Source organism: Trichosurus vulpecula, chromosome 1, assembly GCF_011100635.1.
Source record: "Trichosurus vulpecula isolate mTriVul1 chromosome 1, mTriVul1.pri, whole genome shotgun sequence".
Taxonomy (NCBI): domain Eukaryota; kingdom Metazoa; phylum Chordata; class Mammalia; order Diprotodontia; family Phalangeridae; genus Trichosurus; species Trichosurus vulpecula.
This window is the reverse complement of record NC_050573.1, coordinates 168,599,498-168,625,564: the sequence shown is the minus strand read 5'-3', so window position 1 is coordinate 168,625,564 and position 26,067 is coordinate 168,599,498. Positions and strand designations below refer to the sequence as shown.

The following is a 26,067-nucleotide window of genomic DNA, read 5'->3' as shown; positions in this document are numbered from 1 at the left end:
TCTTACACCATACTCCCTTCCAAGTACTCTGAAATCCAGCCACAATGGCTTCTTTGCTGTTCCTTGCACACAACATTCCTTCTTCTGACTTGGTGATTTTCAGTGGTTATCCTCCCTTGTCTGATTCGTTCTCCCTTCTCATCTCCATCTCTTGATTTCTTTGACTTCCTTCAAGTTCCTACCTTCCCTGGGAAATTGGAAAGCTTTTCCTATTCCCCCTTAATGGCAGTGCCAGCCCTCTGCTGCTTCTCTTTGGTTTGTCTTGTATGTATCTTGTTTGTGCAGTAGTTGCTTGTATGCCATTCCAACCATTAGACTGAGTTCCCTGAGAGCTGGAACCATTTTTACTTTCTTTGTTTCCCCACTGCTTAGTACACAGGAGATGCTTAATGCTTGTTGACTTGATAATGGAAGGAACACTGGATTTGGAGTCAAAGAACGTGGGTTTGAATTCTAACTCTGCCAATTAGGTACTTAATAGACGCTCATTGATTGACATTTAAGTTTTTGGATGAGATAGGAAAATCATATTCCCTATAAAGTTGCCTTCAAGCAAAAAGAAACAGAGTTTTGTTTAATCTAAAAGGTACTTCTATGTAAAGGATAAATAATTGGCTTAAGAATCAGGATAGCCTGGGTTCAAGTCCCATCTCTGACACATACTTATCGATCCCTTGGAAGTAACTTAACCAGAGGAATCTATAAGCCCATTCTTCTAGGTCTGGTATTCTTACAGGTTACTAGTATGCAAAAAGCTTCATTACGCTCAGCTGTTGTTAGAGCCATCTGCTGACACTGTCTCACAAATTGTTGATATGGCACAGTTATAATTTCACCTTTCATATCCTGTCTTCCTGTTTAATCTTTAGAGACCTGGTTTTTTTGCTGTGGTCCATGTTTCATGATCCCATTGCCCTGCTTGGCATTGTGACAGCTGCTATAGTAAACCTTTTGTTTGAAAACCCAATGTAAACCTGGGTTCTCAGCAAGAGCACGTATCACTGCTCATTGGGGCCACCACTCTGCCTGCTGCCGCCATGGGAAGATGGAGGAAAGGTAGATGGCATGACTCTGTCCTTGACTGAATTGTCCATCTATCTATACTGTCCTATGCCATGCTTGACTTTGAGTATCAGTAAACTATTTTGACCCATCCTAGAGTTGCTCTGTGTGCATTTTACTGGAACTCCCCTCTAAATTTTCATGATAATCACTTAACCTCTCAGTTCAGTGTTCCAAGCAATTCTTGCTGCACATGGCTATTATGGAAATATGTTGTGCATGATTTGATATGTATAATTGATATCATATTGCTTGCTTTCTTAATGGGTGGGGGGAGGGTTTGGAAGGAGGGGAAGAATTTGGAACTCAAATTTTTAAGAACTCCAAAAATAATAATAAATTTTAAAAAAAGAAAAAAGATCTCTCCAAAAGACTACATGTTGCAGGGAACATGCCAACTTGAAATGTTAAAGGGAATTTCCTCACTGAGAATTCCTTATACTAATATATTTATAGTTTCAGTTAAAAAAAGGAAAGTCAATTCAAACCAAAAAAATGTATTAAAACGTAATATGAAAATACTTCTTCCTCTTCTTTCCCATCCCCAAAGGGGAGGATTTTATCTATCTATCTATCTATCTATATATCTATATATATATATATATATATATATATATATATATATATATATATATATAAAACAACTTGTAGAGATGGCATTCTAATTATCATCTATTATGTGTCTCTTGTGGGCAAGGCACATATTAATATTCTTGAAAGCCTTCCTATTCTGCCTTAAAACTTCATTAATAGTGATTTCAATGTATTTGTAGATTAATGTCTTACAGATTTGGGATTATTGTTATAAAGAGATGGGAACAGCATATGGCTCAGTATTTATAGTTTTTGGTTGTCTTGGGGGGGGGTGAATAAAGACAAGGTCCAGGGTTTTAAAAATATTATTATTCTTTCTGAACTTAAACATTAAACTGAATGGGCATTTGTCTATATATGGTTGTCATCTCATTCTCAAAGAGGACCAAATCACATTACTATGTTGGAGTCAAGGTACAGTGTGTCTAACTTTGGCTCATCAGACCAGTGCCAGCTCAGAAGGCTCTACCACAAATAGTCCATATGAACATTTGGAATGGAGATGTCTCTAAATTTGCACATCTCACATAATGGATACATAGTGAAAGAGAAAAAGGATTGTACATGAAACTGAACATCTTTGTTATGTATAGTTTGCTTTTCTTTTTAAGTATGTTAGATAAACCTGTAGCTTTCCAAGCTGTCTGGATTGTCTGAAGGCACATGATTTTTTCCCAAGCTCTAGATACCTTTCTGTCTCAGCTATCTTTTAGAACCAATTGTTCAGTGTTCTTAAAACTGAATGTTAATCTTGTTAGAATAACAAGTTAGTGGTCTGACGGCATACAGATAATTTGGAAAAGATTGCTGTATTTTAGCTAGTAATTTACCATATATTAAATATAATCAGTTTAGTTTTTGTTCTGTTGTTTGGCACTTGCCATATTTAATGCCTTCTGACTTAATTCTCATATTCATGATATATGGTTGCGTGATTTCGCCATAGTCTGCAAGCCTTTAGCCTCTGTCATTTCTTCTGAACCACCTGTGCCGACCATTGCACTGAAGTTACTAAATATCGCAGTATATGTTGATTTAATTTGGGGAAGGGTCAGAAGGTACTAATTGAGTTCTTTGTAATATTACTATTTCTGTATCCTCTGCAACAAATACTGAAATGTAAGATGAGATTATTTTCATGGTGAAATTTTGCAATGCACTACAGGAAGATACTACAAGATGACCAAGTGCCTTGTGAAATATTTCTTGCATTTTGATGTGCAATAAAGCCAATTCTGCCAGCACCTCTATTTGTATCCCTAAGGGGGACAAGTTCTCTGAGGGAAACTTACAAGTGTAAGCTCTCCTCCCATTTGGCCTCAAGTTTCTTTTAATCTTTTATTTAGAGGACCAACAACTACCTTAACGTTTATAGACAATCTAAAAACTGTAATTTTGAGCTTTTTTTCTGTACTGCCACCTGCCATCAGTGCAGAAGTGGAAGGACTATCAAAGAAATCTCTGATCCTATTGTATAAATCACACACAATTTTAAAAAGCTATTTGTAAATAACAATGAATAGTTATGGTGGCTTTTTACATATATTCTCATTTGTACCTCACAGCAACCCTTTGAATGAAGTCAGTATTTTATGTGTTAATCCCATTTTATATGTGAGGACGCTGGCTTAGAGAGATCCTGTGTCTTGTGCAGGGTCTTGCAGCTTGGAAGTGGCAGATCTGGATGCGAGTGGTGGGTTGGTTGAAGAACGTTGGGTTTGGAGTCAGAGGGCATGAGTACAAGACATAGCTCTGCTACTTATTGTGTGCCTTGGGCAAGTTACTTAACCTTTCCTCTCTCAATTTCTTCATCTATAAAATGAAGGGTTTTGACTAGATAACACGTAAGGACCTGTCTAGCTCTAGCTCTATGATCCTAGGAATTCTGGTCTTTTGATGGCAAATCCAGGACTCGATTATATATTATCTCAGCTCTCAATCCCATAGTCTTTTGTATCACATAACATTTGCGTGCTGAATATGTTATATTTTTGTTTCTAAGGTTTTTATTACTATGATTTTGCCATATTTTATTTTGTATAAGGGAAAATGTGCAGTCAATATTAACAGTTTTCACCATTTAAATTTTTCTGTGCCCAGGTTTTAATGGCACTTATGCTGTGGCTCTGCATAATTTTCTAAAATGATGGGTTAATAAGTTATCCATAAATGATTTTTTATGGTAAGAGGTTAAATTGGTTTTCTCAATGGGACCCCCCCCCCTTTTTTCCTAGACTTGTAAGTGTTCAAGGAGCCTATTCTTTTTTTTTTTTTTAACAAGTTGTTTGATTAAGATGTCCTTTGTTTTGATTTTTATCATGACATTTTGGATGCTGTTTCTGTCACTAGAAGATAGTAGGCTTCAGGAACTAAGGAACAAACACTTCTCATAGAAGTAACTTGTGAAGAAAATATCTAGTTTTTCACCTGCTACTTTACTTTCCCCAAGTAGCACTTTTATTTCCTATTTGTAAAGCTGTATCTCCTTACCCTTTTTGGTTTTGGATAGCCACCATCCTTGAATAGAACAAGGTATGTTTATTGTTAAGTTCCAGAGTAACATGAGTTTACTATCTAAACCAAAACCCCACGCTTTGAAAGTATCATTCATTCAGCAAATACTCCAGTCCCTCCTGACAGCAAGGCTCGACACAGATAAAAACAAATTCATGTTTGCAGTCTCATGATTATTTTCTAGCTCTAAAAGTGGTGAAGTTTTTCTGCTGCAACACCAGTATTTTGTGGTGGTGCAGTAACTAATGTGGATGGCTCAAATAAATGATACATTCAGTATCAAAACCACTCAAGCTATTCAAAATTGTATTTTGATTACAGAGTGAAAAGTACCAACAAGGAACTCCTTTCTTGTCAGTTAAATGAGACTCATCTGCTGTAACTTTGTGTTCTTGTGCTTAGATGAGGTACTTGAAGCTATTATGCAGTATTTTGGTAGTTCATGTTTTCTTTTGTTTCTTTGCTTTTCATGATTTTCCTTTTATCCGTTTGTAATTCTTAGACATTCAGGAAGATTCTGTTATTTGTAGTCAGACTCTCTTGTTTTTCCAGTGGTAGGATTCAATTTTAAATATTGTTGTCATTCACAGTGCCTCTTTAGCCCCATTTGTGATTTTGGTATTGGAGCCTAGAATTATTGGCAAGAGTTTCTTCTTGGATCTATTTCTTTATGCTAGCTCCAAGTCTTGTAAACACTTTCCTTTCCTTTATGTAGTGAGTCTTTAAGCTGTGCAAGCTTTCATAAACCTATAATTGGAAGGGACTTCAGAGGTCAAGTCAAACTCCCTCATTTTATAGATATAGATATAGAAGGCTCAGGATGGTTATGTGACTTGCCCGAAGTCACATAAGTAAGAAATGACAAATTTCACAGATGACAGATTTGAACCCAGCTTATTTTATAGTTACTTAAAAGTAAAAGTATATATTTTTTAAAAACTGGACATTAAAAGGCTTCCACTTTTATGGGAATATACTAATTTTCTTGTAAAAAACTTCACTGTAAGGATTTTTCAGAAGAAACTTTTAAAAAAATGTCAAAGTTGAAATCATTTTTGATATCCAGTTCAATTCAGTTCAACAAGCATTTATTAGATAGATCTACTTATGTGTCAGGCACTCTGCCAAGTGCTAGAAATAGAAAGAAAAACTAGCCCCTTCTCTCAAGGAGCTTACATTTAATTGGGGAAAACCAACACATACATAATTTATGTGATAACACATATAACATGTTTATATTTATATAACATATAATTTCTAAGTGGGGAGAGCATTACTCAATGGGGGTTAGGGATAGAGCAGGATCAAGATAGGCTTCTTATATAGATGGATCTTGAGCTGAGGTCAAAATAGGATGCTAGGGATTTTGTGAGATGGAGGTGAGGAGTGAATGCATTCCAGACATGGGGAAAATCCATGCAACAGAACAACAAGCTGGCCAGTCTGTGCCATACAGTGTACATGAAAGAGAATGATGGTACATCAAGTCTGGAAAGGTAGGCTGGAGCAAGATTGTAAAGAACATGAAAAACCAAACAAAAGAGTTGGTATTTTTTCCTAGAGAAAAAAGGGAGCCCCTGAAGCATCTTGAGTATGGCACTGACATGGTTTGACCTGTGCTTTGGCAGCCGTGTAAACTTTTGGAGAGGGGAAGGATAACTAGGAGGCTACTACAGTAGTCTTAAGTGAGAGGTAAGTGAGGCCATGAATTAGGGTAGTAACTGTGAGTAGAGAAAAATAGACTAATACAAGAGATGTTGTAAAGGTTAATTTAGCAAGATTTTCCTGCAAATATTACCTCCATTTTACAGATGAAAAACAAATGATATTGTCGGGAAAAGCATCTATCCTATGAAGGGACCTAATAATTTCACTTAGCATATGTAACAGCAGTTGTATAACACCAATCTCTCTAGCCCTTCCCTGCTCAGTCCTACTTAATGAAATGGTTTGTAGAGTATTGTGTACAACAGATGTTCTTCATTTGTTTGAGTCATGTCCAACTCTTCATGACCCCATTTGGGGTTTTCTTGCTAAAGATACTAGATTGGTTTATTTACCATTTCCTTCTCCAGCTCATTTTACGGATGAGGAAACTGAGGCAAAGAGGGTTAAGTGACTTGCCCAAGGCCACATAGCTAGTAAGTGCCTGAGGCCAGATTTGAACTCAGATCTTCCTGACTCCAGGCCTGGCACTTTATCCACCACACCACCTAGCTGCCCCACGTACAGTAGAAGTTGACCTAAAAAGGGAGGGGGACAACATAGGAGGACAGGAAGCTGGGGTTAGTCAGATGCTAATTGTTTCAAGTCAAGTGCTGAACATACATATATGTGTATACATACAGATGGATAGGATCATAGCTGTAGAGCTGGAAGGGACCTTAAAGGACATCTTGTTTAGCTCTTGAGATTGTCACATAAAAGCCACTGTTTAAATACATTACATTGTCATAGTAGTTGCATTGGAATTTCAGTATATAAGACTGAACACTTTTAGTTAGTGTTTGCTCTTAAATTTTGTCAATTTGCTAAGTAGCAGAATTTTTTGGCTGCCCATCTTTTTTTAGTTTGTGAGCACTAGAATTATGTCATATGGAATTTCATAAAAATTCTGGAAAGTTTTGAGTTTTTCCAATTTAAAGTTTAATAGGTGGCTCAGAGACAGCTGGGTGGCACAGTGGAGAGAACACCAGTCCTGGAGTCAGGAAGACCTAAGTTCTAGTCTGGCCTCAGACACGTCCTAGCTGTGTGACCCTGGGCAAGTCATGTAACCTCTCTTTGTCTTATTACAGTGGAGAAGGAAATAGCAAACCACTTCATTATATTTATCAAGAAAACCCTGCGGACAGTGTTGGTGTGCTTTGGTCCACAGAGTCATAAAGAGTTAGACACAACTGAACAACAAAAGCTTTTTAGCATCTTTTATTGTTTCAGATGCTCTTCTTGCTATAATTTCTCTACCCTTCTCTTATAAACATAAATAAATTGGAAACTTAAAAGTAATCAATAATATTATATTGTCCATACAGTCTTTTGACTGTCATCACTTTATGCAAATGTAAACTGCCTGAGGGCAAAAAATGGGGGGCATAATTATAATTTTGTTGTTCTAATGAATACTTGATATAGGAACTTCCTTCATTGTTACAGATTAGGAACTCATCTACAATTTCTAATCTTTGAAAGGTTTCTAGGACACACTGAGACATTGTGACTTGCCCATGGTCATATAGCTATATGAGTCAAAGGTAAAACTTGAACCCAAGTCTTCTTGACTCTAAAGCTGGCACTCTATTCACCATGCTATGCTACTTAGCACGTAGTAGGTGTTTAATAAATGTTTGTTCACTTGAACGTGCTTTGCTTGTCAATAAGTTGTTTTCTAGAACAGGATCTGTTCAGAGTTAATATTTTAAACGAGATTCTATGATAAATTGGCAATCTGACCACTTGATAAGCATTTCTGATAGTGTTCACTCATACATGAAAGCTAAAAATCTTTGTAGAGGATGTGGGATTACAGGATCATGGACTCAGAGCCAAAAGGGAACTTACTGCCATTAAGTCCAACCCTCTAATTTTGCAGATAAGGAAACTGAGGCACAGAGAGCTTAAGTGAGTTCCCCAGGGAAGTTTCTGAGGTAGTGTTTGAAGTTTAGTCTTCCTGACTCTAAGCCCAGTGCTCTATCCACTCCACCACCTATTAGTTACTTTCTCTAGTGGGCTAATTAAAGAATCCTCCTGGTAGACATTTAGATCAGAAAAGTAACAGCTGCAGTGATATTTTGATACTTTCCCAGGTGATTTAAAAAAAATAGTCCTTAAATTCATATTTCTTACTAAAGTGAGAAACAGCCATAATATCTTAGCATCATAGATTCAGAGCTGGAAGATACCTTTTAGTTCACCTAGTCTAACCCCTCCTTTTTAAAAAAGGAGGGACTAAGACCTTATTTTACTAAGTTTTGACAAACCTTGCTTCCTTTCGAATAGGAAATGTTCCTCCAAATTGGCCTTGCAGAGACATACGGGTATACACGCTGGAGTTAAGCCTTTCCATTGCCAGCACTGTGACTATAAAACAAGACTGAAGGCTTCATTGATACAACACATGCGGATCCATACTGGTAAGCCAGTAGTTTTCATCTGCTTCTTGAGCTGCCTTTCAGCAACAGTAGTCCTTTAAATCCTTAAGTCCTGGTTTTAGATAGAGAGCCAGTCCTTTTTACAGTAGGTGGTGCTCTTGTGCTATCTCATAGTCCTCAGAACAGGCTTCTTTTTCTTCTTATTTTGGCTTTTTTTTTTTTTTTTTGGTTCTTTCTCTTTAATTCAGTGACATGATAGAGTTTATGACTTTGCCTAGGGGACCAACAGCTGCATACTTTGAAAGGTTCTTTTCTACTTTTCTCTTTTCAGTTATCTCCCTATCTTTGACAGCTATCTAAATCTTGTCTTTGCTATAGGTGGGAGCCCAAGTGAAATTAAGTGCTTTAGCTTCTAAATTCTGATGCTGGGTTCTGCTCCAGACCCTAGGATCAAGGGCCCTTCTCTCCCTTTTCATATAGACCTATAAATCCTAAAGGCTTATTTGTGGTGACCTCTTTCTACCTCTTCTAACCCTCCTGTCCTTTACTTGCACAGGGCAAATTAGCATTGTGTTAGTGCTGAGAGGGATGTTAGCAGCTCTAATCCAAACCACTCGTTTTACAAATGAAGGAGCTGAGGCCCAGAAAGGTTGTATTGTTTTTTAAGATAAAATTTATCAATATGTTTTGTTTTTATATCATCTATAATTTCCGACGTATCCCTCTTCCCTCTCCCTTCTAGAGAGCTGTCCTTTAAAGAATAAAAGAGTAAGAAAATTCCAACAAAACTAAGCAACGTATTGAAAAAGTTACATGCAGTGTTCCATGCTTACAGTCCTCACCTCTGCAAACATGTAGGGGGAGGTACTTTCTCATATCTCTTTTTTGAGGCCAAGCTCCATCAATCATTATAATTTTTAAGATGCATTAAGTTGTGATTATTTTGTTGTTTCTAGAATGATTAAGAGAGTTGCATGAAAGTAAAATTAGGTCTCCTACTAATATTCTGGTCCTCTTTCTGTTCTGCCATGCTGCTCCAGAAGCTTAGCTTTGAAGAGTTGAGGTTTTTGTTTTAAAATTTTTCTGTGTAAAGTAGAAATATCAGTAGACTTAGCATAGATCCTATGGGCCAACTTTTACCCAAATTAACCACTTCTACCTTGCTAGCAAATTATTTCCTTTTACTGTGAGAAAGATTGGTCCTTCTTTGCTCTAAAATTAAAATGAGGTGGGGTAACCTTAACCATAACCAGAAATAATGGATGTGAAAGTCTAAAAATTTGTAAGCTTTATACATATCAGGTGATGACGTCTTGCTTATTTCTTAGTATCCTCTGCATTTTTCACAAGAATAAGCACTTAATAAATTTTTATTTTTGCATTCATTTATCTTTCCTGTCTTTGGAGAACCTTTAGTTACTTAGCCAGTAAACTTGTTTCATGAAGATACGGAGTCATAGAATTTTAGTGCGGGTGGCTTCTGACAGCCATTATAGATAATCCCTTCTTCCTTTTCACTAGCGATGATATATTTTATTTATATAGCTCTCTATCTCCTGACTCCACATTGAGTGCTCTTTCTTATATACCACAATGCCTTTCAAAATATGAATTACTATTATTGTCACTAGGCATTTATTAAATGTTCATTTACCCATCTGTATGATGGTGTATTCTAAACTTTAAAAGAACAACAGCTTTTTGGAAAGTCCATAGTGACTCAAAAAAGTGAATCAGTTAAATTACATATTCACTTCTTGCTGTGAATTCTCCTTTCCCACTTTTTGGCCTCTGGCAGAGGGATACTGTTTAGGCCTCATTCCCAGTGTGCTGTGTTTTAGAGTCACAAGGTAGAGTTTGGGAGTTGAGGGAGGGATTAGTTTCCCCATGGACCTAAGAAAGAGCATCTTGTTCTCTTCCTCATCTTAGTGGTTTAGTTCAAAGGAAAAAGCAAGTTCTGACATGATAGCGAGCCACCTTGGCACAAGAAAGTGCCAGTTTACATGAATTTACCTGGGTTCCAGGTGTTTCTAAGTAAGTTTAGATTAAGGCATGTTATTAACTCTTCCACACACCTTTCCCATGTCAGCAAACAGAACAGACATAGCTAAATCTACCCTAGAGCTGAAGTATCATAGTATAATTAAGGTACAACCTTTTGAGAAAGGTGATACAATTTAGGTATGTATTACAGTCTGCCTTTGAAAAAAAAAAGTACTTTTTTCTATAGTTACTGACATTTGGGGACATGGTTCATTTCCCCAAATAAAAGGCATCTGCCTCAGTTTAAAAAGTACAAGGTTGGATCTTTTGGAGAACTTTTCATTTCAGGAAAGGTTTCTTTTCATTTGCTTTGTTTCATGTAATGCTGAGTTCTCTGTTAGAGAGCCAGGACTCTTGTTTGATTGGTTTTACTGGGTTGGGGAGGTTGTTTGAGATTTATGTTTATAGAAACTACATTTCCATGGTTACACCCACTTCCTTCTTCCTGATGGAAAAAAAAGTGGCAGAGTCATAGAGTTCTTAGATTACCACACAGTGTCTTTTTAATCTAGCTTCATATGGAATTTTTGGACATTCCAGGCACTGGCCATTTTAATTTTTCTCTTTTAAAGAATATTGTGGTATTAAGAACCAAGGAGTTGGGTGATATAAAGTGAACAAGGGGTTGTCTTCTATTAATGACTGATGTAAGCCTAATTTGAAAAAAATATGTCTATAGTATGCTCTGAATTTAATTCCCACTATGGTATGGTCTTTTCTGATACATATAATACTAATTAGCAGCTTCAGGCAGCAGTTGTTTACTTAAAAGGATAATCAGTAAGGTATCTGAAAAAGTCCTGGACGACATGCTCTCCGGTTAATAAAAATGTTTTATGTTATTAGAGAATAATAAGCAAATGTACTTTTAAATTTTAAAATAAATTTTATTTAATTTTTTATTTTTTACCCCACTAGAATTTCAGCCAGTAGCTCTCCTCATAACCTCTCCTAGAGAACCATTCTGTATAACAGATAAATTCTTTTAAAGAAAAAAGATGAGCAAAATTGATCAGTAAATTGAAAAAGTCTGAAAATATATGCAGTATTCTGTATCCGTGGACCTCCCACCTCTGTAAAGGACTGGAGTGGAGTTGCCTTCTCATATCTCTTCTTTGGAACTATATTGCTTCTTTTTAATTTTGCAACATATTTTTTTATTGTTTTGTATTGGTTTTCTTTTCACTTACGTTGTTATAGTCCTTGCATATGGTATTTTCTTAGCTCTGATTACTTTATGTCGGATTACTGTGGCAGTAATTGTGTACATTAAAAACATGATAAAAATTTCAATGAAATAACATTTGATTCTAGGGTAAATAGGGAGGCCCTGGAGTTTGAGTAGGGAAGTAACAATCAAAATGTGCTTTAGGAAAATCACTTTGGCAGGCTGTGCGGAGGATGGATTGGAGTCAAAAGAGGCTTGAGGCAAGGAGACCAATTAGGAGAATTATTATATTTAGGTAGTATGTGTCCATTTGGAGTTTATTATGTAAGATGAGAGTCTAAACCTAATTTCTGCCAAACTACTTTACAATTGTACCGTAAAATCTTGTCAAAGAGAGTGTTCTTTCTCTAATAATTCATGTTCTTGGTGATTGTTGACTATTCCAGTGGTCCAGGTGACAGGTAATAAAGACTCAAATGAGTATGGGGCTGTTAGTAGACAGAAGGGGTCAGATGATAAAGATGTTTTGAAAGTAGAAATGATAAGAGTTGATAACTGATTGGAGATGTAAGAGACAGTGAGTCATTAAAGATGACAGCAAGGTTAAGAACCTAGGTGACTGGAAGGTTGTCATGTCCTTAACAATAATAGGAAAATTTAAAGAGGGGTGGGTTTGGAGAGAAATTAGGGTTGGATATATAGATCATAGAGATAAACAGACCTCCCATGGCTGTCATGATCAAAGAGATACTATGCAGAGACATGTGATGGCAGGATTTTGCCTGTGCTTTATAATACTTAGGTCAGGTTTGGTTATATCATTTGTGCCCTGAATACCTCATGACTGGTATACCCATGGAAGGCCAATTGTGAGAGGAAGAAGAATGAGGTAGTATAGATGTGCTAAATACAGAAAATTGGGAGGATAAAATGTAACCCATTTTTCTACCCTGTGTAGTTGATTACTCCCTTGGGGTCAAGTCAAGTCCTACATTTTAGATTTCCAATTTTAATAAACACATAAAAAACCTTTATGATATACATATTAGTATGTAAATAGCTTTTACCAGAGTAATTACATTTTTTGTACAGATACTCAAATGCATCTGGTCTCTTTTTTGTGCGTATTTTTCTTCAGCGATGTAGAATGCACCTCATCAATGTTGTCCATTCTGTCCATTCCTATTTTCTGTGTCCTTCCATAAATTTGCTACAGGGGTTCCACCCAGCACACTAGGAACTATCTTGATTTCTCTTGATACGTCAAAGATAGCCAGTGAAATACATGGGATAGCCATTGGTTATTCCTTTGCTCTTCTCACATCTTCTATGTAGTTGCTTACTTGTTGTGTTGCAACCTGCTCATACCCACCATTGCTCTTTCCTTTGGCTTCTGAGAGATACTCAATTTTAATTCTTTGGAGAATGTAGTGTTACACTCTTAATAGCAATTATACAGTGCTGAGAGAATATTGGCACTTAAAAGATAGGTCTTCATTCTGCCAACAAATTTGAGTTCATGAAAGAAGTGCTATAATTTCCCATAGTCGATCAAGCTTGCTTTTCTCTTCCTATTTAATTATATACCCAACTTTTCCATTTGCATTATCTGTCTAGTGTATATTATGTTTGTGTGTATGCTGATGAATGAATTCTATAAACTGTCTATATAACTAAAAAACTAAACTATCTTAAGAAAAGAAGGTGACAGTTATTCCAGACGAAGTAACAACAGCAAAAATAGAAATAGATAAAATAAAACAGGGAAACCATATACTATGCTCATAGATACCACAGAAAATAAAACAACATAGGTACTCAATGCACATGTACCAACTGGCCCATCATTTGAGTTTGTAGTGGAAATGCCAATCAAATTGCATGGAGAAAGACAGCAAAACTATGATAGTTGTGGACCTTGGTGTTCCTGTTTAAGACCTGATTTATGATGTTGCATTTATCAGTGTCTTTCTGCAAGTAAACGTCTACTTCTAGCTGTCTTTGGTCTTTTGATAAAAACTTACGACAGTTTTTCCAAGGTATCAGTAGTTTGGGAGATCAGTTCTCATATAAATACTTCCTTCTATTAATACAATGACCAAACAACGATGTCCAAAAACTTCCTTGTCTCAGCCTGGAACTCACATTTGAAGATAGAATGCTGACCAGTCTCTATGCTGCTGCTGACAGTATGCAGTGGCTCCTCTTTTTTTTAATTCAGCTAGAAACAGGTTCATCCATCCCAAGGTTCATTCTTGGGCTCACAAACTAGACCACATTTTTCCACTGGCCACCCACACTCCAGTTCCATAAGTCCATGCAGAGGCCATAGTTGTTTTTCTCATTGCTTCCTAAGGAAAGAGAACAGGATCAGGGATTGGACTGAAGGAGGAACTTAAAGACTAACATCACCCTACTTCTAATACATATTCTAGAACCCTGGGCCAGCATGCCATCATGAAAGTGATATATAATGCTGATGAACTTCTCTTTGCAACCAGATTTTGACAAAATTTTCCATAAGCCCTCACGACTAACAGTACCAAAGGTCAGATCTACAAACATTGTGTACAGACCTCTGTTCTCCTCCTGGCATTTCTCCTGGAGTTGTTGGGCAGCAAAGACCATGTCGACTGTTCTCAGTCCTTTCTGAAACCACACTGGCTCTCAGGTAGATGACCATCTTCCAAGTGAAGGATCAGCTTATCAAGGAGGACTCTGGCAAGAATCTTGCCAGCAGTGACTAAGAGAGAGACACCCCTGTCATTGTCACAGGACAGTCTACTTCCTTTACCTTTATTGAGATGGACAATGGAGACATCCTTGAACTCCTGGGGGATAATTTTCTCTTGCCATATATCCTGGAAAATTTCAGTCAGTTTTTGTATGAGCAGTGGACCTCCTGCCTGATAAATCTCAGCTGGAATAGAATCAGCACCAAGTGCTTTGCCTCATGAAAGGAGCCTAATATCATTCAAAACCTCTTCTTCAGTTGGAGGTTCAGCTAGGGAGGAATTGACTTCAACCTGAGGTAAATGGGTAGTGACCTTAGCATTGATTGATGATGGTCTGTTGAGAACACTATGGGGGTGTTCAACCCATCTCTCTAGGTTCATGTCCTTATCACTAATCAATGTGGCTCCATCAGCACTGAGTAGTTGAGATGTACCATAGGTCTTTGGCCCGTCAAGAGCCTTCAGGATAGCATAAAAGCCCTGATTGGATTGCTACTATCACCTTCCCAGTCACCAGTGGAGTGAAACAAGGCTGTGTGCTGGCTCCCATGCTTTTTGACATGATGTTTTCAGCAATGTTGTCAAATGCTTTCAATGAGGTCAAGGTCAGCTACTACACTGATGGTAAACTCTTCAACTTGAAAAGGCTACAAGCCAAGACCAAAGCGGAGGGAGTGTTGGTGCATGATTTTCTGTTTGCAGATGATTGTGCACTCAGTGCAGCCTCTGAAGGTGAGATGCAACAAAGTATGGATCATTTCTCTGCTGCTTGTGGTAATTTTGGCCTAACAATTAACACCAAGAAAACACAGTGTTCCATCAGCCACCACTACACCATCGTTACGTGGAACCATCGGAGAAGTTTTGAATGCTGTGGATAAGTTCACTTACCTTGGGTAGTGTACTTTCCAGGGGCGTACACATTGATAATGAAGTTGAAGCACGCATTGCCAGAACTAGCTCAGTGTTTGGGAGGCTCAGAAGGAAAGTATGGGAGAAAAGAGGTATTAGACTGATTACCAAACTGAAGGTCTACAGTAGAGCTATGGTGCTGACCTCATTGTTGTATGCCTGTGAAACCTGGAGAGTATACCAACGCCATGCCAGGAAACTGAATTGCTTCCATTTGAATTGTCTTAGGAGGATTCTGAAGATCACCTGGCAGGATAAGGTACCAGACACTGAGGTCCTTAATCAAACTTAACTGCCAAGCATTCAAACTCTGCTTCAGAGAGTGGAACTCCAGTGGGCTGGCCATGTTGTTCGAAAGCAAAACATACACTTGCCAAAAAGACTGTTTTATGGAGAACTCACACAGGACAAGTGTTCACATGGTGGTCAGAAGAAGTGATAGAGGGACACTCTCAAGATCTCTCTTAAGAACTTTGGAATTGATTGTATGACATAGGAGACACTGGCACAGGACTGCTCCGCATTGCGTGCCCACATCAGAGAAGGTGCTGTGCTGTATGAGCAAAGCAGAATTGAAACAGCTCAAAGGAAACACAGGATGCACAAAATTAGAGAATCAACCCCAAATGTTCACAAGGATTATTTGTATCTGACCTGTGGCAGAGCATTCTGAGCTCGTATTGGCCTGATCATCCACAATTGGACACATTGAAACTTGACTCTAGCATAGTGATGTCATTTTGGTCTTCTTCAAGAACAAAGGACAACAACAATACATATTCTATGATTCGTAAATCAATCTCTTGATGCCATCACAGTTCTTTCATAGATCTTATCTATTTATGATTTAATCTGGTGTCTTTTCTCATCTTCGTTTTTTCTAGCTCCATATGTGCTTTCTATATGAGCATATGTAGGACAATGATGTTGAGATCCTAAGTGTAGTGGCTCTGTTTTGTTTTCATGGTGAAGCAAGTTTGTTATAAAAGTCTTTATAGATCTTTTACATCTTTCCTCTGTTTTATTGTCTTCTTTCCATCTTTATCCTTTTTAAAAAAAATCATAACATTCTTTTAAAAAAATTTCTGAGTCCCAGATTCTCTGTCTGTTACTCTTTCCCTCTCCACTGCAAAGTATACAACTATCCCCCAGCTCTGCTCACTTCACTTTGTGTCATATGTTTTGCCAGGTTTTTCTGAAACCATCTGCTCATCATTTCTTTATGGTACAGTAGTATGCCATCACAATTATATACCACAACTTGTTCAGCCATTCCCCAACTGATGGTATCCCTTCACTTTCCAATTCTTTGGCATCACAAAAAGAGCTGCTATAAATACTTTTGTACAGATAGGAACTTTTCCTTTTTCTTTGATCTCTTTGGGATACAAATTTAGTAGTGGTGTTTGTGTCAGAAATTTCTTTTCTCAATATTTCCTCTGCCATTCTTATCTCTTTCTTTAACTCTTCTTGGGATTCTTGTTTTGTTGGGTCCAATTAACATTTTTCTATGAGCTTTTGCTTGTAGTTGTTTTCACATTGTTGTCTTCTTCTGAGTTTGTATCTTGATCTTCCCTGCCACCATAGTAACTTTTTATGGTCAAGTTCTTCTTTTGCTGTTTGCTCATTTTTCTAGCCTATTTCTTGACTTTCAATTTTATTTCAAAATCGGGCTTTGTTCACCCGGGGATGGGAAGGCACTGTCCCCAGTTTCAGGCTTCTTCATGTAACTGTTTTCAGAGTTCTGGGGGTCTGCAAGTTTCCAGTGATTGCAAGGTGATGTGATCTCACCCCGATTTTTCGTTTACTCTGCCACTTCAGAATTCAATTTGAGGCATGATTTTAAAGTTGTTGGGAGGTGAATGTTGGGAGAGTTCAACTGACTTGTTGCTTCTACTCTGCCATCTTGACCCTGCCCCATCTTTATCCCTAAATGTCCTTGGAGTGACTGATTAGTTGAGTCTCTTCATGGGTTTCTTTTAAAAAAAATTTTTTTAATCTATCGTTGCTCCTCTCTGTTTTATGAGATGGTACTACTGAAACTTTTGCCATTCGTCTCCATAAGATTTTACAGATAAAGAACTCCTTTCTAAATTGTTGTTGCCATTGGCTGCTATATCTCTCTGCTAGGCAAGTAAGTTAAGTGTTGCTGTTTGAAATGGTGTTTAGGCTCTTTGACCCCCTTGCCATGGCAATTTATTTCCTTAATTTAGATTTCCATGTGACGCTATTGTAATTGGGGTTGTGGTGGGTGAAAGATGAAATGACTGAGGAAACAAAGCATATCAAGTTCCAAGCATATTGATTTATTAAGCAGTCCATGCCAGTTACATAACAAATTGGGGCTAGTTGCCTTCCTCAGCTTTGGCATTGGACCCCAAATACAGGGGGAGACAGACTTTTATAAATTAAAAACAATTAATCAAATAAGACCAATTAATTAAAAGAAAACACTGAGATATAACATTAGGTAATCTGATTTCTAATTGGAGGAAAGATTAGGGACTTTCCAAGTTGGGAGGGGGAGAGCAAACAGGTGCAATTCCCTGAAATCAGAAAAAGAGGTATCCCACTTCCCCCAAGTGTCTGTGAACAGTCAAAGGAACGTGGAAATAATAGCTGGTTGATTGGTATGGGTCTAGTTTTCAGATAAGAAATATGGTTTGCTTAAGATGTATAATTGTGAGAATTCTGATCAGCATAACCTAGGTTCTTAGTTGAGGGTCTCTAAGCAGCAGGTAAAGTTGGTCTAGTTTCCCAGGCACATAAGGATAGGTTCAAACAGTGCAATAAAGTTCTCTCACAATTCCCGCAGTTGAATAATGGACTATCCATAATTGAATAGAAAGGGAACTGAGCTAGCTCTAGAATTGAGTCAATGTGGTTCACTCAATTTCCACCACCACTTGCTGTTCCAGTCTCCTCAATTCCCTCAGTATCTAAGTCCCCCTTTTTTTTTTTCATATTCCATTTTTTATACAGTGATCAAAGTGGTGGACTTACCTGTACGTAGGAATGGTTATTCAGAAATGACTCCCACATTTTGATGAGTAGTTTCCTATAATTATGTTCTTTTTTTTTTTTTGGTAATGTTATTAGGTACTCACTTTATCTAGCACCTTCCTTTTCTTTTCTCAAAGAAAGCATTTATAATGTATGGGTGAAGTTTCTGTGTAACTTTTGAATTTTTCATTACTTATTTCAGATTCCTATTTTTAAAGTTATTTTTCACCATTTTTACCTGTTCTTGCCTTTGTATTGAAGTCACGATTATCATAGTATCAATATGTTGATTTAATTTGAAGGATTTTGAATTCCTTATAGAATTTGTTTATCTCCTCATCCTCAATATCAGATAATGATGCATAAACTTCTATGATTTTCATGGTGGTATTTTTGTAAATGCTTATTGAATAGTGCAATATACAATAACCAAATATCCCATGGAATGATTTTCTTATTGCTTTTGAGTAATAAATGCCAAACCCTTTTTTTAATTAAGGAGAACCCGTGTGGGTTGATCATATGGTAATTAATTCTTTGACCATGGTGACCCATTGAATAAATTTCACTTTAAATTTTATTTAAAATTAATAGTATTTTAGTTTTTCAAATTACATGTAAAGACAATTTTCAACGTACATTTTTTAAAAGATTTTGAGTTCTAGATTTTTCTCCATCCCTCTTTTCTCTGCCCGCTCCCCAAGGTGGCAAACAACATATTTCTACATTAGTTATGTTGTAGAAGAAGAAACAGAACAAAAGGAAAAAAAAAACCACGAAAAACAAGTGAAAATAGTAGGCTTTGATCTACATTCAGACTCTTATCAGTTCTTTCTCTGGATGTTGATTGTATTTTCTATCATGGGTCTTTTGGAATTGTCTTGAATCATTGTATTGCTGAGAAGAGCTAAGTCAATCGTAGTGGATAATTGCACAGCGTTAGTGTTATTGTGTACAATCTTCTCCTGTTCTGCCCACTTCACTCAGCATCAGTTCATGTAAGTCTTTCTGAAAACTGCTTGTTCATCATTTCTTATAGTACAAAATAGTATTCCATTACATTCATATACCACAACTTGTTCAGCCGTTCCCTAATTGATGGACATCCCCTCAATTTCCAATTTTTCGTCACCACAGAAAGAGTTGCTATAAATGTCTTTGTACTTGTAGGTCCTTAATAAATTTCATTTTATAGTTTTAAAAGTTTAGTTTTAAAATGATTCAAAGCAATTCTTTTTGACTTTTGCTCTAGATTTCATTCCTTCCTATTTCTAGATAAACTCTTCTCTTTCATCTCTCCTTAATTTGAATCTTTCTCTTTCTACTAGATCCTTTCTCCCATGTCTTTAAACATATATAGATCTCCCTTACCTTAAAAAAAAAATTAAAAACCTCTTGGTCCTACTGCCTTCTCTAACTGCTATTTCTCTATCATTTATTATCAAACATCTTGAATGAGTGGGACTATAGCTACTGCTTCCATTTCTATCTGATCCTCTAAAATGAGGTTTCCACTCCTAGTGCTATTGAAATTCCTCTTTGAACAATACATTGGCCTTTTTAAGTCTCATTTTCCTGGATCTTTTGGTGTCATTCAGAATTTTAAAACTACCTTTTTCTTCTTGAAACTGTTTCCTCCTTTGCCTTTAATGCCACACTAATTTTCCTTCAATCTCTCTTCCTATCCCTATATCCAATTGTGTCTTCCCAGGGATCAGTCCATACCTTTTGTCCCAGCTTCAATTCTCACCTCTTTATCAGTGATATTCAGATTTTCATCTCCAGCAATCTTTTCCTCCAGCTTCCAGTTTGGGTATTTTTAACTTGCCTATAGAATATTTCTATTTTGATAGCTTATCATAATATCAGACTCATTTTGTCCAAATCTAACCTTTTCAGAAGCTAAGTATGGCCCATATTTGGATATGTATAAAAGTAAAATTGAAGGCAAAATCTTTAATATCACAGAATGATTTTGACTAATAGTCATTTTGAGTGTTTTCTTGATGTTTTGTATCTTTAGATTTATGATGATCAGAAGTATCATCAGCTTAATTTCCAAGTGATTAAACTATTAATTTCTAAATTATTAAACTATGCTAAATTGTTTTACTTCTTTGAAAAATAAATAGAAAATGTCCATGGTTTCTAATAGTATTGATAGCATTTGCTATCAAAAGGATAGTGTGGCTATTTAGGAATTCCCTCCCTCCTTCCCTCCCTTCCTTTCTTCCTTCCTTTCTTCCTCCCCTCCAAATTATTCTGTAGCAATGGTCAGTAAGAGCTAAACCACTTAAACTTTCTTCCAATTCTGATTTTCTAAAATCCTAGGATGCAATATATTATTTCTGTGTTAAAGAGCTGATCTTTGTGGCTTTATGTATCTCAATAGGTGAAAAACCTTTTAAGTGTGAAATTTGCTCTTATGCCTCAATTGACGCCAGTTCCCTGCGCAGACATTTTAGAACTCACACACGGGAAAGGCCCTACAAATGCCAGCTTTGTTCATATAGTAGGTAAGTTTACAAACTTCTTTTTTTTTTTCCCCAAGAAAAAAAATAAAGTAGGAGTCAAAACTCTCTGCTGTTCCTGGCAAGAAAAGAAAAAGGGCTGGTCATATATATATATATATTTATACTAGTAGCAAAATTATTAGCTTAGCATGCTATGCATGACAGTTTATGTTATTAAAAAAAAATTTAAGAGAATACCCTTTCTGTTGCTTTCACAGCTGTAATCTTCATTCTCATTGCTTCCCTTAAGGCTATGTCCTCTAGAAATATGGAAATGAGTGACAAAAGGATTATGATTCTCCTATAATAAAGTGAAATGTTTGAAGTTGGCTGTACTGTACTACCTGCTGTAGGGTGGGGTGATTATGGAAAAGATTTTTTTTTAAGAACTTTTGTTCCACGTGTAGGGGAAGATAATTTTTTGTGTTTGCTATATTTGACTATTTCTACTAATGATGTCACTACCAGTTATACTTTGAAATTTAAATTTTTCCAAAAACTTAAGAACATTTTCACAGTTTCACAGTTCAGATAGTTTTGTACATATGTATATATGTATATATATGTATGTATATGTATACACTGTGTGTGTATGTGTGAGAGTGAACTTACAAATTAGAAAATTCACATATATATGTAATAAAGTTATATTTAATATAATTTCTGAGAGAAGCTAATGCCTAGCAGAGAAGAAGCATTAGATAATTTGTGAATCAGAATTTCTATCCTTTTGTGCAAGATTTAAGATCTGTGATGATTACAGGTATCTGAAAGTATTTGGAGTTTTATCCCTAATTTGAAAGAGAAAAAAATATAAGCGGATACAGTGGAGTAAAACACACAATGAAAAGTTGTAACCATGAATGAAAAGTAGATGTACTCACCCATAAAACAGATGCAGTTAGCTACAGATTAGAAGGCAGCATCCAATGGTAAATTTACAAGAAAATTTTAAAACATAAGGAATCACACAGGATAAAAATGAGTGACCAGAGAAGAATTATTATACTTGAGGGAAATTCAGAAAAACTGGTGTACCCAACATGATTTTAGACAAAGCAACAGGAAAAATAGAAATGGTTAAAAGAGATCAACAGGGAAACTATATTAGGCTTAACGGCACCATAGATAACACTTAATATATATGCAACAAATGTCCTAATATCTAAATACTTTAAAGGAGTAAGGAGAAACAGGCAGCCAAGTAACAAAGTCCTGAATAGAATCTTAGAAAAGCTACATATGGCAGATCATGGTTAATTGCAAAATGAGAACAGAACGGAATATTAATATTTCTCAGCTGTGTGTGCTAACTTTATATAGATCATGTACTGCTTGTAGCATAAAAAACCCCTCACAATTATAGAAAAACACATACTAAACACATCAATTACCCACCAAAATATAATAAAAAGTATAATCAATAAAGGGCATTTGAAGAAAGAATTCAAATTAAATGGAGACTAATCCTAAAGAATCGATGACTCAAAGAACAGATTATAAAAAACAATAGATAATTTCCTCAGAGAGAACAACAGAGCAAAACATTTGGATGCTACTTAAGTATTACTATGGGAAAAATTTATATCTCTAAGCACTTTTGTCAGCAAATGAGTGATGTAGTGTGCAACTAAAAAAAAGGAGAAAAGCAACATATCAAAAAACTCCAATTTGAACACACATAAAAATTCTAAAATTCAAAGAGATAAAATTGAAAATAACACTTTGAATTGATAAGCAAAACAATGTAATGGTTTTCCTCCAAAACCTAATAAACTTGGGTAATCCAGAACTGTTTTGCCCAGTTGTATGACAACGAAACTAATAAATAAAATAGATGAATATTTACAAAAATGTGAACTGTCTAAATTAGCAAAACAGATAGAAAACCACTTAATCCCAGAAAAAGAAATCAAATAATCCATGAAGGAACTCCCAAAGATAAAATCACTTGACTAGATTATTTAGAAATCATTCAAAGGATAATTTCAGCATTACATAATTATTTGCAAAAATAGGGAAAGAGATATCTTACTGTAATTCTTCTATGAAACAAATGTGGTCCATATACGCAGTCCAGGGACAAGTAAAGCAGAAAAAAAATGATACTATAGACAAATACTCCTAAAGAATATAGGACAGAAAATAATAGCCAAGAGTCTTCAACAATATATTTAAAAGATTATGCCGACTCTCCAGATTGGATTTGCTCCAGAAATGCAGTTATTTCAGTATTAGGAAAACTGTAAATATAATTTTTTTATAATTCCATAAATTTTAATTATTTATATTAGAAGTAATTACAGTTAACCCACTAGATGCATTACAAAACAAATGCTCAATTTGCAACATATAAATAGTTCAAAGTTGTGAGAACTAAATAAACTCGAAAAGAAGGGATTGATATTTTGGTTAAATTCTAACATGTTAATAATCACCTTTTACATCCTCCTTTATTTCATGATGAATAAATGTCTTAAAGTTAATGTGGGAAGTCCTTATATTCTTCTATCATCCAATGCTCAAATTTGCAGTCAGCCTGATGTTTTATGTTATGCATAATCCCAAGGAAAAGCCTGTTAATGATGCCCATGAGCAACAGCAGTTGAACCCGAACCTGTCAGAGATATGTTTTTTTTGTTGTTGTTGTTGTTAGCACTTCAGGTTTTTTAAATACTGCACCATCACACCCATTCCCATCCAGATCTTCTAGTAAACTTGAGTAGTTCTTAAAAATGTTGGCTTTAACAATAAGCCAGAAAGAAATTGAAGAAATAAATAAGCAAAGAAGAAAAAATTATCACTGTTTTCATGTGATATGAATGAAAATATTTATTACAAACTTATTATGTTCAAAGTGCTAGGAAAACAGAAAGACAAGACAATTTCTTGTCACAAAAAGCAGGTGACCATTATTCAGGGAGCAAAGAACATTAAATGTTGTTAGTTTATGAGTCATCATCAGGTCCTTGATGTCATCAGGTCCAGTTCCTCATTCTTATGTATGTTGAAACACCGAGAATGGTTATGATTTGCTAATAGTTGTCACATAGGTATTATTTTCACTCTACTATAGTACCTTGGTCTTTTGTTTGATAATGTATTATATTCCTCAGAGTACCTCTAAACCAGTCAGAAGTGGTTTGAAATTTTTTAAAATTAAATTGTTAATGGAAGTCAACATTCAAATTTGTTAAATTATTAGTAGTATACCTTTTTTCCCTAGCAACCAGAAATCTTGTGTAATATGTGGTAATCGCAAACTTTGTGCTTGTACGAAAAATAGATTCCTTGGTCATGATTGTACCAATGATGAAGTCTTATTTTCAAAAGAATTCAGTGACCATTTAATGCCAGGCTTTTAAATTTAGAATCAGAGAAAACTGATTCATGAGTCTTTGGTTGGGTGAAGATTAAACGTGGGCTAACCTGGAAAGCCGAGAAGACTAACAAAATCACATATTAGCCTTCTAAGTATACTTAAGTTCTAAATATCATATGTTCTTTCTAGGATTTTAACATATTTGGGTGGCTTAAATAATCTTGGTTCCTTGATGGGAAATGCAAGACTTACAAAGTTTGAATGTATTTACAAAATCCAAAATTTAATATGGTTTTTGACCTTCACATAATCTATAGCCTGTTAACTAAACTATGAATATGAACATATTTGTTTGAAAGGTATAAAAAGATGAATATTTACTAATTTGCCATTGGGGCAAAGTTTGTTTTATTAGCAGGGATATGTGCATCACTTGGAGGGTAGTGGTCTTATTTCTTTGAACCCAGAAATTACACAGTAATTGAACATTTACCAAATTGCTGAATTTCGCTGTCCTCCATGGGACATAGAATTAGGTAGAGTTCTGCTTTCAGAGTCAAGCTAAATTATAATATGCCATTTTAGCTTGTGTGACTGAAACAGTAATTGGCTTTGGGGGAGTTTCTCAGTCATAAAGTATACCTATAACATTATGGTTCAGATTAAAAAGTTTACTTTTTCTAAAGACTTTCAAAAGCCACTAGTTTCAGAAAACAGAAATACTTATGCCTCCATTTTAAGAAAATTTCCCAATAAAGACTTACCCATTTTCTTTTTATTGCAGCATTCAGAAGAAGAGTCTAGACCTTCATGTACGGCGACACCACACAGGCGAGACATTTGGCTGTAATTTTTGCTGCTACTCCTCTCCTGATAAGCAGCTCCTTCGGAAACATATTAAAAAATACCACCTCAATTTGGAAACTCCTTTGGCTGACACTTAACCAACCATGACTCTCAAACTCTTTCCAGTGGATCATTGGATCCATGAAATCCGAATCCCTTGTAGAAGTCTTTCTAAAGGGGATGCCATTATAATAATACTCTCAAATCATTACTAATTTCTTCACCATGACCAGAGGGAGCACTGTGACAAGACACTGCAGAAATAAGGATTTGTGGCTATTTATACAGCTTGGTACTGGTGAACCTTACAGAATGCTTAGTAGGAGTACAATGTAGCAGAAAAACACTGCAGAGACCTAACTTTGAGTTTAGGCTCTGACATCTAATAGCTCTGGGACCTTGAACAAGTTATAATCTCTCTGAACCTCAGTTTCCTTTTCTGTAAAATGGAGCTAATACTTGCACTAGGTACCTCACAGAGTTATTGTGAGGAAATTTTGAATTAACGCTACATCATCTATAATTCTCTGCTATTAGCTTCTTAGTATGCTCTGAGTTCTAAGGTAAGTAGTAGACCAGGATTAAGTAGCTTCTCCCCATCCCACCCTTACTACCTCCTGCTGTTTTCTGGGGTAGTTTGAAAGGAAAATGGGAACTAATCAAAAATCAATTTGGTAGTATCAAAACCCCAGGGCTGTAATTTAAAATAATAAATGATCAGAGTACGTTTCTATTAGCATGATATTCTTCCCCATCCTAGCGAAGTAAAAAAGATACTTAAGAACCACTGACTAGTTATGTTCTATTTATTACATGCAGATTATTCACTATTGCTCAGACAGTGAAATAGTAAATGCACAAAGCATGCTAAAGGAAACATCCAATAAATCTGCTTTTACAAACTTAAGTGGTCTGATTCCATTATATATTTTGGGTATATTTGAAACTCAGATATCTATATATGATTTAACTCTTAGGAAAACCGTCCATCAAGACTAAAATATACAATGTGGCAAAAAGATCGTATTTCTATGGTGGTCATAATTCACAGAATGACAAAGTTGTATGAGGCCTCAGCAGTCATCTGGCACAAACCATACATGAAACCAACCCCCATTATAACATACCCAACAAGTAGTCATCCAGCCTCTCCTTGAAGACTTCGAAAGAGAGGCACCCTGCCTCCTAAGGCTGCCCATCCCACTTTTGGACAATCCTAATTGTTGTTAAGTTTTTCCTCATGTCGAGTCTCAGTTTGCCTCTTTGC

At 36.0% G+C, this 26,067-nt stretch overlaps 1 protein-coding gene across 1 annotated transcript in view; it reads left to right on the top strand.

Moving 5' to 3' along the window:
* The window catches only part of LOC118839632 (oocyte zinc finger protein XlCOF6-like), a 42,944-nt gene extending 17,242 nt beyond the window's left edge, over positions 1 to 25,702 (top strand). Inside the window, exons 4-6 of the mRNA XM_036747131.1 lie at positions 8,167 to 8,300; positions 20,512 to 20,635; positions 24,739 to 25,702. Coding sequence (XP_036603026.1) covers positions 8,167 to 8,300; positions 20,512 to 20,635; positions 24,739 to 24,898 — 418 coding nt within the window. The 3' untranslated portion in view covers positions 24,899 to 25,702. The remainder of the gene's footprint in view (positions 1 to 8,166; positions 8,301 to 20,511; positions 20,636 to 24,738) is intronic.
* Positions 25,703 to 26,067: the final 365 nt, after the last annotated feature.